The 15,616-nt window shown below is 50.2% G+C and overlaps 1 protein-coding gene across 1 annotated transcript in view; it reads right to left on the minus strand.

Annotated features, from left to right (window-relative positions):
* The window catches only part of ankrd44 (ankyrin repeat domain 44), a 39,695-nt gene extending 24,236 nt beyond the window's left edge, over positions 1–15,459 (minus strand). The window contains 7 exon segments of the mRNA XM_023951016.2: positions 2,588–2,730; positions 3,038–3,125; positions 3,863–4,063; positions 5,063–5,133; positions 5,269–5,347; positions 7,389–7,472; positions 15,019–15,459. Of these exon segments, the coding sequence (XP_023806784.2) occupies positions 2,588–2,730; positions 3,038–3,125; positions 3,863–4,063; positions 5,063–5,133; positions 5,269–5,347; positions 7,389–7,472; positions 15,019–15,045 (693 nt within the window). The 5' untranslated portion in view covers positions 15,046–15,459.
* Positions 15,460–15,616: the final 157 nt, after the last annotated feature.

A 15,616-nucleotide genomic window follows, 5' to 3' on the forward strand; every position in this document is an offset into this window, starting at 1 on the left:
TGACACGCGTGACCGTCAGTTACTCGCCCATGAGTGACGTGACACATGTGACCGTCAGTTACTCCCCCATGAGTGACGTGATACGCGTGACCGCCAGTTACTCGCCCATGAGTGACGTGACAGTCGTGACCGTCAGTTACTCCCCCATGATTGACGTGATACGCGTGACCGCCAGTTACTCCCCCATGTGTGACGTGACACGCGTGACCGTCAGTTACTCCCCCATGAGTGACGTGATACGCGTGACCGTCAGTTACTCGCCCATAAGTGACGTGATACGCGTGTCCGTCAGCTACTCCCCCATGAGTGACGTGATACGCGTGACCGTCAGTTACTCCCCCATGATTGACGTGATACGTGTGACCGTCAGTTACTCCCCCATGAGTGACGTAATACGCGTGACCGTCAGTTACTCCCCCATGAGTGACGTGATACGCGTGACCGTCAGTTACTCGCCCATGAGTGACGTGACACTCGTGACCGTCAGTTACTCCCCCATGAATGACGTGACAGTCGTGACCGTCAGTTACTCCCCCATGATTGACGTGATACGCGTGACCGCCAGTTAGTCCCCCATGTGTGACTTGACACGCGTGACCGCCAGTTACTCCCCCATGTGTGACGTGACACGCGTGACCGTCAGTTACTCCCCCATGAGTGACGTGATACGCGTGACCGTCAGTTACTCTCCCATGTGTGACGTGACACGTGTGACCGTCAGTTACTCCCCCGTGTGTGACGTGACACGCGTGACCGTCAGTTACTCCCCCATGAGTGACGTGATACGCGTGACCGTCAGTTACTCGCCCATAAGTGACGTGATACGCGTGACCGTCAGCTACTCCCCCATTAGTGACGTGATACGCGTGACCGTCAGTTACTCCCCCATGATTGACGTGATACGCGTGACCGTCAGTCACTCCCCCATGAGTGACGTGATACGCGTGACCGTCAGTTACTCCCCCATGAGTGACGTGATACGCGTGACCGTCAGTTACTCGCCCATGAGTGACGTGACACTCGTGACCGTCAGTTACTCCCCCATGAGTGACGTGATACGCATGACCGTCAGTTACTCGCCCATAAGTGACGTGATATGCGTGACCGTCAGTTACTCGCCCATAAGTGACGTGATACGCGTGACCGTCAGCTACTCCCCCATGAGTGACGTGATACGCGTGACCGTCAGTTACTCCCCCATGATTGACGTGATACGCGTGACCGTCAGTTACTCGCCCATGAGTGACGTGATACGCGTGACCGTCAGTTACTCGCCCATGAGTGACGTGACACGTGTGACCGTCAGTTACTCCCCCATGAGTGACGTGACACGTGTGACCGTCAGTTACTCCCCCATGAGTGACGTGATACGCGTGACCGTCAGTTACTCCCCCATGAGTGACGTGATACGCATGACCGTCAGTTACTCTCCCATATGTGACGTGACACGTGTGACCGCCAGTTACTTTCCCATGAGTGACGTGACACGCGTGACCGTCAGTTACTCGCCCATGAGTGACGTGACACGTGTGACCGTCAGTTACTCCCCCATGAGTGACGTGACATGTGTGACCGGCAGTTATTCCCCCATCTGTGACGTGACACGCGTGACCGCCAGTTACTCCCCCATGAGTGACGTGATACGCATGACCGTCAGTTACTCTCCCATATGTGACGTGACACGTGTGACCGCCAGTTACTTTCCCATGAGTGACATGACACGCGTGACCGTCAGTTACTCTCCCATATGTGACGTGACACTTGTGACCGCCAGTTACTTTCCCATGAGTGACGTGACACGCGTGACCGGCAGTTACTTTCCCATGAGTGACGTGACACGCGTGACCGGCAGTTACTCTCCCATATGTGACGTGACACGCGTGACCGTCAGTTACTCCCCCATGTGTGACGTGACACGCGTGACCGTCAGTTACTCTCCCATGTGTGACGTGACACGTGTGACCGTCAGTTACTCTCCCATGAGTGACGTGACACGTGTGACCGCCAGTTACTTTCCCATGAGTGACGTGACACGCGTGACCGTCAGTTACTCCCCCATGAGTGACGTGACACGTGTGACCGCCAGTTACTTTCCCATGAGTGACATGACACGCGTGACCGTCAGTTACTCTCCCATATGTGACGTGACACGTGTGACCGCCAGTTACTTTCCCATGAGTGACGTGACACGCGTGACCGGCAGTTACTTTCCCATGAGTGACGTGACACGCGTGACCGGCAGTTACTCTCCCATATGTGACGTGACACGCGTGACCGTCAGTTACTCCCCCATGTGTGACGTGACACGCGTGACCGTCAGTTACTCTCCCATGTGTGACGTGACACGTGTGACCGTCAGTTACTCTCCCATGTGTGACGTGACACGTGTGACCGTCAGTTACTCTCCCATGTGCTATGTGACACGCGTGACCGTCAGGGACAGACAGCAGACGGTCAGCATCAGGAGCTACAGCCAAGGGCTGTCGTGTGGTGGAGGATGAGTTTTTTACACATGTTGGGATAAACATTGAATCTTTTTAACACACGGCGCTGCACAGTGTTGATGCCTGCGGTCATGCATGCTGACCTCCACTGACAGGCTGAGCAGGTGTTTGACCACGGCGATCTGTCCGCTGGAGGCCGCTGCGTGGAGCGGCGTGTACCCTCGCTTGTCCTTACAGCTGACCTCAGCGCCATGACTCACCAGCACAGACACGACATCCAGGTGACCTGCAGGGGGCAGAGCAAGTCCACAGAGTTCAAACCAAAAGACTGTTTGTCCGATCGGTGAAGACGGTAAAGTGATGAAGCAGCTGAGCGAGGAGGAAGATGAGGGTTCACACTGATGTGTGTCAGACTGAAAGCACCGACAGGTGGAGCTCAGACTGGAAGAAGCCTTTAGGGATCATCTGATGTTCAGACCCACAGCAGCAGCAGTTCATGACACAAATGAACACGCTTTACACATGTAGGATGAAGAAGAACACACAAGCACAGCTGCAACACTGGATTTGAAGGCGGTTCATCCCAGTCTTACCCATGAAGGCGGCCCAGTGCAGGGCGCGGCCGTCCTTCTTATCAAAGGCGTTGATGTTTGCCCCTTTGGCCAGCAGAAGGTTCACCATCTGCAGGAAGCAGAGGAGAGTCGTGTTTGCAGCAGGAACTCTGCTGGCAGCTGAACGCTGTGGTGGAGTGGCCCTCATGTTGGGCTTTTGGGACTGTGTCTGAGATGACCATGACCTCCGATGACCCGCCGAGGCAGCAGCTCACAGGCTGCTGCCTTCACCCCCGTGTGGATGAGCCGCTGTCACGGACCGTATCTGAGACCTGGACCTAATGACCCCGCCTCCTGGCGTTCTAAACAGGAAGTACCTTCTGGTTCCAAGGAGCCAAAATCCCATAGACTTTTACAGAGAAATAAACAGCTGTTCCTCAGTCATTCTATTGGTCATTCATGAATGAGTGGGCGTGGCCACTGGACCCATCAACATGGAGCTGCATTCATGATTCCTGGACTGATTTGCTGGCTGAACATGGGCTGCAGAGCTAAAAAGTATCATGACCAACACAAGAAGAGGCTTTGAATGCAACACTTGGATTTAAACCCAAAACCCTGTTAACCCTATCAAACCAGAGATGTCACCTTTGACCTTCCGAAGTTTTCAACCGTTTACAAAATGCCCGTAACTCCAGCAGATTCTGACGTGGAGAAAAGCGTCTTTAGGCCAAACGTCAGCTTCCCTCCGCGCCACAATCCGATGCAGTTGCGTTCATTGTGTCAACGTTTGAAGAGCATCAACGCTGGAGCTGCAGCTCCGGTCTTAAAGGGTTAACCCGACTCAGCCGGTTCCGCCCGCCGTACCTCCGTGTGGCCGTTGAGAGCGGCGTGGTGCAAGGCGGTGCGGCCCCCGCGGTCGGACACGTTGACGCTGGTCAGCAGGGGGATGATGACCTCGGCGCAGCGCAGAGCGTTGTTGGCTGCAGCCACATGCAGCGGCGTCTGCCAGTTCTTGTCCCGAGCGTTCACGTCTGCAGAGTGACGGATCAGGACTTGCACAGCATCCTGAGGAAGAAGAGCAGAGGTGCAGTACGTCATGTGACCGCAGGTGAGGGGGGGTTGCGTGTGGAGAGGAAAGTCCTTCTGCACTCAGAGACTGATTAAAACACCTAATCCGCCTGAAGGTGCATTTTTTCTCCTAACCTTCGTGTCTGCACTGAGCCAGACAGACTCAAGGCTGCAGGGATGTTGAAGAAGCCTGAGGGGGCGGGGCTATCTGTCTGACATGATCTAATCCGCAGGTCTGCAACCTGAAGCTGTACTTTACCGGGCTGGGGACCGGCACAGGGGGCCAGACTTAAGCCCCCCTGTGGCTACATTGTTAGGCAGTAGCATGAAGGGTCTTGCCTAAAGGCCCACACTGGATGAAGCAGACTCCTACATGCAGCCAACTGAGCCGTCCAGCCGCTGTACCAGATGATGAGGCAGATTTTCTATTTTTGAACTAATTCAAGGATTTTATGGATGGAAAAACACGGAAGTGATTTTCCCCCGTATTTAACTTTGGTTCCATTTCTGACTGTGACACAAGGTGTCTTTTATTTTGAAAGGATGTCTTGTGAACAAAAGTTATCAACTAGTTCATATTTGGATTTTCTCTTATGCGAAAACCCTTATTTTATTTATGTTTATCATATCATCAACAACAACATCCATACAGGTCAGTGTTTCTCTAAAGGGTGAAGTCCGACTTAGCGGCTCTAGCTGGGTTCTTGTCAGTCAGACGTTGACCCGAACGGCTGACCCCTGACCTCATCTAAAATACTTGGAGTTTTCCCCAGAAGTCGGGGCGTGAGACGCTCCACGCTCCAGCTGCTTCTTTACCCCCCCCCAGGGGCTGATATGAATTCATCCTCTGATGTTTCCTGAACTTCCTGTGTTGGGGAGGACTGCTTGTAGAAACACGTGTTGGCATGTGGAGAAATCTGCAGGGGTTCAGTCGGACCGCCTGAAGCCGCCCAAACCTACTGGATTGCATGCGTGTGCACGTGAGTGTGTGCACACCTGGCTCCGGGATGCCACTGCCCGGTGCAGGGGGGTGAACCACATGTTGTCTTTGGCGTTGACCCGGGCACCTGCAGGCGCAAACGGGACGGTGAGGACATTTACAAAAGATCGGCTTCTGCTTCCACAGCCTGAAAGCTGACCCCCCCCAGTATGAAGCTTTCAGAAAGTCAAACTTCTGCTTTGATCTTCATCACAGGTCTCACCAGAGAGGATGAGGAGTTCAGTGATTTCTGCATCACCCAGGAAGGCGGCGGCGTGCAGGGGGGTGCGCTTCTCTGCATCCTGGGGGGGCCACAAGTACACAACAATACATGAGTTTGCTTACGCTCTCCGTGACCCAAACCCCAGAACACAAACATGCCTGTGGTATGATACATGTCGGGGGTTAAACCCTAGATAGGGGGACGTCATGAGGGGCGGGCCCACTAGGTGGCGCAGTAGCGACAGTTCAGGACTGAATAAAAGGAGTCTACAGCACGTCCCGTCCCGGAGATTTCTTTAAAAAGCAACAACAGGACAATGCCCCCCACCCAAGAAAAGACCTGAGCTCTGTACTGACAGACGGCCGACAGGTGAGGTGGGCGGGGTCAGAGCCAAGGGGAAGCTGAGTTTTTCATAGTTTAGTTAAATAGGAGGAGGTGTTTGGTTGATGGATGTTCGGTTCTGGCTTGACGGTGCTGGATCCTCTGGTCTGGGTCTGGGAGGACCGTCAGCTGCTTGTGCATCTGAAGCAGAGGTTCTCAAAGTTTTCGTAGCAGACGGCCAAATAAGGAACTCTACGTTAGACTGGGGGCCAATTTTGGTGAAGAAATAATGGATAAACAGAAAAGGTTGCTTTTAATTACTTCAAGTGTCATCGGTACAGTTAACCAGAACCTCCAGATGTGTCCAGAGGTTTCTGTCCAGATCTTCTACTGCAGTAATCGTGTCATTTGACAGACTTATGTCTTCAAACTTTCTCTTTCTCTCTGGACAAACAGTGTCAGCTCCTTTCAGCAGACGTTCTTTTACAAACTCCCCATCACTGAAGGTCTTCCTACACCGGGCCGCTTCCAGAACCTTCAGAACCACAGCTTAGGTGTCCAGCTTCACTGGATGGAGTCGTTTCTGTGAACATCTGCTGTGCAGCAGCTTCCTTGTAGCTGTTGGAGCTCATTGTTGTCCTCAACTGTACATTTGTCATAGTTTCTATGATTTGTAACATAGTGATGCTTTATATTGAATTCTTTGAGCATTGAATTTACCTAATTCAGACACAGGACTTTATCCATGAGGTAAAACAAAGTAAACATTTGTCCACTTAGCGCCTTTTCTTCTGCTCCTGCTTTTATTGAGGGCCACAGAAAAAAATCTTCCTGCAGGCCGCCATTGGCCCCCGGGCCGCACTTTGAGAACCCCTGATCTAAACCCACGTGTACGCGCGTCGCTGACCCCTGACCTCCCCTCCCCGGCCCACTTCTCCAAACAGGAAGTGAGAGCTGAACGAGGCAAAGATTCTATCTTTCAGATCTAATTTCTCTGAAAAGACGCTTTGAGTGGAGAGGCAGGACAGCAGATCCCGGCGTGCACGGACACAAGCACTGAAACCCGAAAGGCCTCACACTAAAAGGATCTGTTTTCAGCATTAACCATTGAGGACTTTTAATCTGAAAATACCCATTTTACTGCAGTTTTATTTCCCAGAGACAGACGTGCTAATGTGGAAGTTATCCAAACTTTATTTAGTTTTCCTTTGGCGTCATCTGTCTGTCATGTGTTCAGTCGTGTTTCTGCATGTCCTCATTTTTATTGTACAGTGACAACGTCAGCATGATGTGTGCAGGGGATCAGCAGGGGATCAGCAGGGGATCAGCAGTGGATCATCAGGGGATCAGCAGGGGACCAGCAGGGGATCAGCAGTGGATCATCAGGGGATCATCAGGGGATCATTTGATGATCAGCAGTGGATCATCAGGGGATCATCAGGGGATCATTTGGTGATCAGCAGGGGACCAGCAGGGGATCAGCAGTGGATCATCAGGGGATCATTTGGTGATCAGCAGGGGACCAGCAGGGGATCAGCAGGTGATCAGCAGGGGATCAGCAGGTGATCAGCAGGGGATCAGCAGGGGATCAGCAGGTGATCAGCAGGGGATCAGCAGGTGATCAGCAGGGGATCAGCAGGGGATCAGCAGGTGATCAGCAGGGGATCAGCAGGGGATCAGCAGGGGATCAGCAGGGGATCCTCGCCATCACGCGTCTGAAACTGTGGTGCCAAATAACCCCTCCCTTTTGGAAAATGCAGAACACTCCTGTGAAGACATGCTGGGGGGCGTCTCCTCACCAGAACGTTGATGTCCTCAGATTTGTAGATGAGCATTCGGATCTCCTCAGGATCCCCGCTGAAGATGGCCTGGATCAGAGCCGGCTGGCGGAGGAGAGAACAAGGACAGTCACATGACCCACGTGATGAGCAAGCACCGAGAGTGTGACGGTAAGCACATGCTGACTGCTGCCAAACAGATGCTTCTCACTCTGCTGCAGAGACAAGATCAGAACAGAAAGACAGTGGAGGCGGAGCCTCAGGAGGCGGGGCCTCAGGAGCCTCTATTTTGCTGTTCAGAGCAGACTGAGAGTAAATGTGGGCTGTGGCTGAGATAACGTTCTCCTGACCTCCAGACCTGAGCCTCACGCCTCCATCTATAACGCCTCACACAATGGAGTCATTGACGTGGACGGCGTCCGTCCTAACTAATGAACTTTCTGCTGATCTTTCTTCTCCCATCATGCCTCCTGCTTGGGTCAGCAGCTCCACCAGAGAAGCACGTGCAGACAGGTGGAAGCTGACAGAAGACGGGGAGCGAGCCGCTGCAAACTGCCTGGCTCCTGCAGTGAAGGGTGAAGGTCCAGATCTTCCCCAAACGTCTGCATCAGCTGCTTTATGAACAGAGTCCTACGCATGAGGCATGCAGGACATCAGAGATGTTTCTGATGAAACTACATGAACAGCTTTATGTCCTCTGCCTCTATACCACCACTTGCATCACTTCCTGTTGCACACTTTTCTCAGAAGCAAAGAGGAACAAAGTGCAGCAGAGCATCTCACTTCTGTTTAACACAACCAACAAGCCTCTTCCTGTTTGAGGAGCCGCTGCAGATTCATCCTTCAAAGCCCGTTCACTACAAGTGACATTCAAGAAGCTTTTTACTGAGGCTGACTGAGCAGCGGCAGCAGCTAGGACTCGTGAACGCTCCCCACATATGACGCAGGCGTGTTCTCTTGGGTTCTGTGAGACGGCGGGAACACGGCCTTAAACTCAGAGGAGCATCCGCCGCCATTCTGCATGAGAAACTGAACACGTTTCCATTCAGGCCTGCTGAGGCCCACGGCATGATACTCCTCCCCCCATGCCTTACTGTGATCCTGGTCTGACTCTGATGTGGGGGTCAGAGAAGGATTTCTCTTACAATTATCTGTAGCCCTGGCCTAAGTCGGGGATTTGTGAGGGAACCGACAGCTTAAAGTAGATTTCCACCGCAGTTATTTAACCTGGACTGGATTCAAGAATCCAAAAACGGTTCCAGCTACCTGGACTAAACTTCTCTTCCTTTTCATCTGTGAACCTCCACGGGGGGGTCCGTCTTTGCAGAGGTCCAAAGTTCTGCCCCAGTTCTGCTGGACTCTATGTCTGTCCTCTCAGATGGAGAAGCTTCCGGTTCTGCTGCAAAGCTCGTTCAGACACTCAACTCCAAGACGGAATGGTTAGAACGTCATACATGTAATGCCAGGTGAGGAGCTTGTTTGTCTGTGATGCGTTCAGGGACATGCTGGTCCCTGAACGCATCACAGACCTGACATTTGCAGAAGCATCTGTAACTATCTCTGATTCAGCAGAAGTCGCTTCTTCCTTCCTGGGATTCCAGCACACAGAGCCGCCCGCCGCCAGCAAAGCTTCAGGGCAAATGAACTGAAACAGGAAGTCAGGCGTTTCAGCAGCAACCAAAACCACACGACTGAAAAGACCGTCTTCAAGTTGAGTCGTGGAAACTGGACTTCAAATCTTCTTCTTTGAAACATTTTGCCGTTCGACTTCAAGACAACGTTGTCTGGATGAAGAGAACCTCCTGATTGCAGAACTAAACCCCCAGCAGCACAGACGTCAGCTGCAGGAAGACCCTAACTCTGGTCTTCCCAGCATCTCTGCAGCCACAGGCAGTCCCTGAAACACACATTGCAACATCCCAGGAACGCAGACAACAGCAGATTGTTCTCATTCTGAAACAGGGTCAGCTCCTCCTGAAAAACAGGAACGACTGCAGGGGAAAATGTCAAGAATGTTGTTTGTGTTTGTCCACAGAATCCTTCTTCAGACAGACCTGAAGGCCCAGGTGAGACCGCAGCCCTCCACATCGACACGGTAACTATTAACAGTCTTTTTTCTTCCCAGAGCTTCTGTCACGTTTAAGCAGCTGCTTTCATCCTCTGGCTCGTCTTTCATTTGGTTTGACGGTTTTTTAAATGCAGAGCTTCATTCAGAGCAAAGATGTTTACTTTGATGATTCTAGTTTTTCTCAGCTGTTCCAAGAAAGGACATCAGCAGATGCTGCAGTTTCACAAACATCTGAGTCTTTCTAAGCTGAAATGATCCGACCTCCATTCGGCTTCAGCTCTTAAACCCCTCATTCATCTCCTTCAGGTCCCTCTCAGCTCAAAGCCTTCCCGCCCCGCCCCAGCCCATCGCCCCAGGTGCCCCCAAGGCTCCGTCCTTTACCGTATCTGCCCCAGTTGTCTCTGCAAACATCCACTTGCTCTGTGTCTCTGTTGACAGCACTCTTTGTCTGCAGCTAAACCGGTTGCTTTGACCGCCCCCCCCCCCCCCACACACACACACACCTCCGTGAACTCCAGCAGCTTCTGAAATCTGCATCCAGAATCATCCCAGCAGGTTCTCCTCCCTTCAGGGTTCACACAGACGGATTCTAGAGGCTAAGCCTGCAGCACGGTCTGCATTCACTTGCAGATGAACTCTGGTGCGGTTCTCTTCAGTGTGAATGCAGACAGACTTTCCACAGAGAGGAGGAGAACCAAAGGGAGCAGATGCTGTAAGCGCCGTGTGTTCGTGTGAATCTGAAGCAGCAGGAACCATGAAGTTGGAAATGCATGCTGGGTAAAGGAGCTCCAGGGGGTCCTTTATAGATGATCATCAGAGGACAGCAGGACATGCTGCTGTTCATCTTCCTGCTTTTTTCCCAACTGAGCTACAGAATCTCTGCAGGTGTTTTGGTTTTTCCTCCTAGAGTTTCTGTCAGGATGAGAATCTGAAGGTCCCTGTGATGAGCTCCTGCTAAGAGGTCCCATGAAGCCCCGCCTCCTGCTTTTACGTTTTAACTAGTTACAACCAACACCCTCTCTAGTTGTTCATGGTCAAATCCCGGAGCAGGACTGAAGGAAATGGGGCTGTCATACCCAGACAGGAGCCACAGATAAACATCTCGGCCGTCCTTTTTACCCCCCTCAGCGTCCCACATCAGAGGAACGCTGTTTTCATTCCACAGCAGCTCCGACACGTCTCCACGCCTTCTGGCTTCCACCTGAACGACAGCCGCTATCACAAAAACGGCAGTGGTTATGCAGGAAAAGCCCTCCTGCGTGGTCTCAGGACCAAAGATCCTCAGTTCTGCTCCAACCGCTGAGCAGAACCTCTGAATCACACAAGCGGCTTCAGCTTATGCTTATCTTCATCTTCATCAGAGGGTAACAGGAAGTCCTGCCGTTTCGGGTCTTACACACAAAAAGCTCTTCCTTCCTGATTCAGGGGAAGGTTTCAGGCGGTAAACGACGTGAATTAAACCAACATGAAGTTTCTCCCTTGCAGCCTGCTTCTGACCCGCTCTGCCTTCCACGCACGTTTCTCTAGCCTGGCCGCGTTCAGAGCGGCGCCCTGCAAGAAAGTTCACCTTCCTTCAGTCTGAGTAATTATGAAAACGGTTTTTCAATCTGCAGAAACAGCAGAACTCAGAACATACATGGACCGTGTGTGAAAGTATAACATACATGGACCATGTGTGTTAAAGTACAACATACATGGACCATGTGTGTTAAAGTACAACATACATGGACGATGTGTGTGTAAGTACAACATACATGGACCGTGTGTGAAAGTACAACATACATGGACCATGTGTATGAAAGTACAACATACATGGACCATGTGTGTTAAAGTACAACATACATGGACCGTGTGTGAAAGTACAACATACATGGACCATGTGTATGAAAGTACAACATACATGGACCATGTGTGTTAAAGTACAACATACATGGACCATGTGTGTTAAAGTACAACATACATGGACCATGTGTGTTAAAGTACAACATACATGGACCATGTGTATGAAAGTACAACATACATGGACCATGTGTGTTAAAGTACAACATACATGGACCATGTGTGTTAAAGTACAACATACATGGACCATGTGTGTTAAAGTACAACATACATGGACCATGTGTGTTAAAGTACAACATACATGGACCATGTGTATGAAAGTACAACATACATGGACCATGTGTGTGAAAGTACAACATACATGGACCATGTGTGTTAAAGTACAACATACATGGACCGTGTGTGAAAGTACAACATACATGGACCATGTGTGTTAAAGTACAACATACATGGACCATGTGTATGAAAGTACAACATACATGGACCATGTGTGTTAAAGTACAACATACATGGACCATGTGTGTTAAAGTACAACATACATGGACCATGTGTATGAAAGTACAACATACATGGACCATGTGTGTTAAAGTACAACATACATGGACCGTGTGTGAAAGTACAACATACATAGACCATGTGTGTTAAAGTACAACATACATGGACCATGTGTATGAAAGTACAACATACATGGACCATGTGTGTTAAAGTACAACATACATGGACCGTGTGTGAAAGTACAACATACATGGACCATGTGTATGAAAGTACAACATACATGGACCATGTGTGTTAAAGTACAACATACATGGACCGTGTGTGAAAGTACAACATACATGGACCATGTGTATGAAAGTACAACATACATGGACCATGTGTGTTAAAGTACAACATACATGGACCATGTGTGTTAAAGTACAACATACATGGACCATGTGTGTTAAAGTACAACATACATGGACCATGTGTGTTAAAGTACAACATACATGGACCATGTGTATGAAAGTACAACATACATGGACCATGTGTGTTAAAGTACAACATACATGGAGCGTGTGTGAAAGTACAACATACATGGACCATGTGTGTTAAAGTACAACATACATGGACCGTGTGTGTTAAAGTACAAAATACATGGACCATGTGTGAAAGTCCAAAATACATGGACCGTGTGTGAAAGTACAACATACATGGACCATGTGTATGAAAGTACAACATACATGGACCATGTGTGTTAAAGTACAAAATACATGGACCGTGTGTGAAAGTACAACATACATGGACCGTGTGTAAAACTACAACATACATGGACTGTGTGTGAAAGTACAACATACATGGACCATGTGTATGAAAGTACAAAATACATGGACCGTGTGTGAAAGTACAACATACATGGACCGTGTGTAAAACTACAACATACATGGACCATGTGTGAAAGTACAACATACATGGACCATGTGTATGAAAGTACAACATACGTGGACCATGTGTGTTAAAGTACAACATACATCGACCGTGTGTGAAAGTACAACATACATGGACCACGTGTATGAAAGTACAACATACATGGACCGTGTGTGAAAGTACAACATACATGGACCATGTGTGTTAAAGTACAACATACATGGACCATGTGTGTTAAAGTACAACATACATGGACCATGTGTATGAAAGTACAACATACATGGACCATGTGTGTTAAAGTACAACATACATGGACCATGTGTGAAAGTACAAAATACATGGACCATGTGTGAAAGTACAACATACATGGACCATGTGTGTTAAAGTACAAAATACATGGACCATGTGTGAAAGTACAACATACATGGACCATGTGTATGAAAGTACAACATACATGGACCATGTGTGTTAAAGTACAACATACATGGACCGTGTGTGAAAGTACAACATACATGGACCGTGTGTAAAACTACAACATACATGGACCATGTGTATGAAAGTACAACATACATGGACCGTGTGTGAAAGTACAACATACATGGTACGTGTGTAAAACTACAACATACATGGACCATGTGTGAAAGTACAACATACATGGACCATGTGTATGAAAGTACAACATACGTGGACCATGTGTGTTAAAGTACAACATACATCGACCGTGTGTGAAAGTACAACATACATGGACCACGTGTATGAAAGTACAACATACATGGACCGTGTGTGAAAGTACAACATACATGGACCATGTGTATGAAAGTACAACATACATGGACCGTGTGTGAAAGTACAACATACATGGACCATGTGTGTTAAAGTACAACATACATGGACCGTGTGTGAAAGTACAACATACATGGACCGTGTGTGAAAGTACAACATACATGGACCATGTGTGTTAAAGTACAACATACATGGATCGTGTGTGAAAGTACAACATACATGGACCATGTGTATGAAAGTACAACATACATGGACCGTGTGTGAAAGTACAACATACATGGACCATGTGTGTTAAAGTACAACATACATGGACCGTGTGTGAAAGTACAACATACATGGACCGTGTGTGAAAGTACAACATACATGGACCATGTGTATGAAAGTACAACATACATGGACCGTGTGTGAAAGTACAACATACATGGACCATGTGTGTTAAAGTACAACATACATGGACCATGTGTGTTAAAGTACAACATACATGGACCATGTGTGTTAAAGTACAACATACATGGACCGTGTGTGAAAGTACAACATACATGGACCGTGTGTGAAAGTACAACATACATGGACCATGTGTATGAAAGTACAACATACATGGACCGTGTGTGAAAGTACAACATACATGGACCATGTGTATGAAAGTACAACATACATGGACCGTGTGTGAAAGTACAACATACATGGACCATGTGTGTTAAAGTACAACATACATGGACCGTGTGTGAAAGTACAACATACATGGACCGTGTGTGAAAGTACAACATACATGGACCATGTGTGTTAAAGTACAACATACATGGACCGTGTGTGAAAGTACAACATACATGGACCATGTGAGAAACTGCATAGGAGCCTGGCCGTGTTGGCCCCACTGACAGGGGACACAAATGTAAATCCAATGCAATAAAACAGTAATGAACTTTGAAGGTGGGGGCCCTTGGTGGCATCAGAGAGCTGCACCCTCCTCTCCAAACTCTTGTAGTGTGAGGACCCCCCAGGGAAGACGGTGTGACAGCACACTCTTTGAGGGGCCTACCGGCAGCTGTTCCTGAAGAACTGTGACGTCATCAGGTACCCCAGCAGAGCACCTTCATGTGCCACTGAGCTTTTCTGAGGACAGCTGCCGTCTTTGATCCAACACCTGGATGCAGGTGAGGGGAGGAGCCAGGATGTCACCTGCAGCATTCCTCACATTTCAGACCTGCTGTCAGTAACATCTGCGGTTATCAGTAGTGATGATGACACAAACACTGAAGTGAGACACTGGAGGTTTTCCTCTATTTCTGCTTCTGCCTGTTTCCCCCGCAGTTCTGGTTCTGGTTCTGGTTTAGTTCTAGCCCACAGACCCGTTTTTATCAGATGAATCAATGAAGAAAAGGTTCCGCTTGAAATGAGCGGTGAAAACCTTCCGAGCTGAACTTTTTTCTGCGGAAGTTCTTCTTCTCCGTCTGCGCCGCGGTCCGTCCCCTCAGAGGCGGAACCGAGCTCCGCTTTGACCCGGGCGGGATGCTGAGCGGCGCCTCGGAGGCTAAGCTAACGGTGGCTAGCGCACCCTACCTGATCGGCCAGCTTGAGGACCGCCATCTCTGGGTCAGCCGCTGCGACCTGCACGGAGCGATGCTGCGCGGCAAGCGTCCGCCTGGACCGGGGCTGCAGCGGCGTCTACGAGGCTCGTGGGTAACCGGTGCTTGCTGTTGTGAGGAAGGCCGTGCCGGGCTCCACGGCCATCAGCCCTGCTCCACGGACGCTATCCGCGGCGCCGCTAGAACGCGGCGGCCGCGCAGAGTCAAAGGGAGGCGGGACAGGTCTGAGCCGCCGCCGCAAACAACCCGCATCTACGGCTGCCGCTGGTCGGAGATGCCGCGCGGCTCTGGGAGCTTTACGGAGCACGCGGAAGCCTCCGTCCGCCCTGGGTGCAGTGAAGGGATCTGGGGAGACAGCGGGCTGAAGGCAGAGCGCACAGGAAGTGGCAGCGTCCGCCTGTCAGATTCAGAAGTGGAGCTTCCTCAGCAGCATCACCGGCCGCGCGGGTTGCCGCTCGCTGCCGCCCCTAGCGGCCACGCGCGGGGCGCCGCTCGCTGCTGCCCCTAGCGGCCACGCGCGGGGCGCCGCTCGCGGCTGCCCCTAGCGGCCACGCGTGATGAGCCGCTGAGGG

The sequence above is a fragment of the Oryzias latipes genome, chromosome 21 (assembly GCF_053564925.1).
Source record: "Oryzias latipes strain Hd-rR chromosome 21, Olatipes_Hd-rR_3.1".
Lineage (NCBI taxonomy): Eukaryota > Metazoa > Chordata > Actinopteri > Beloniformes > Adrianichthyidae > Oryzias > Oryzias latipes.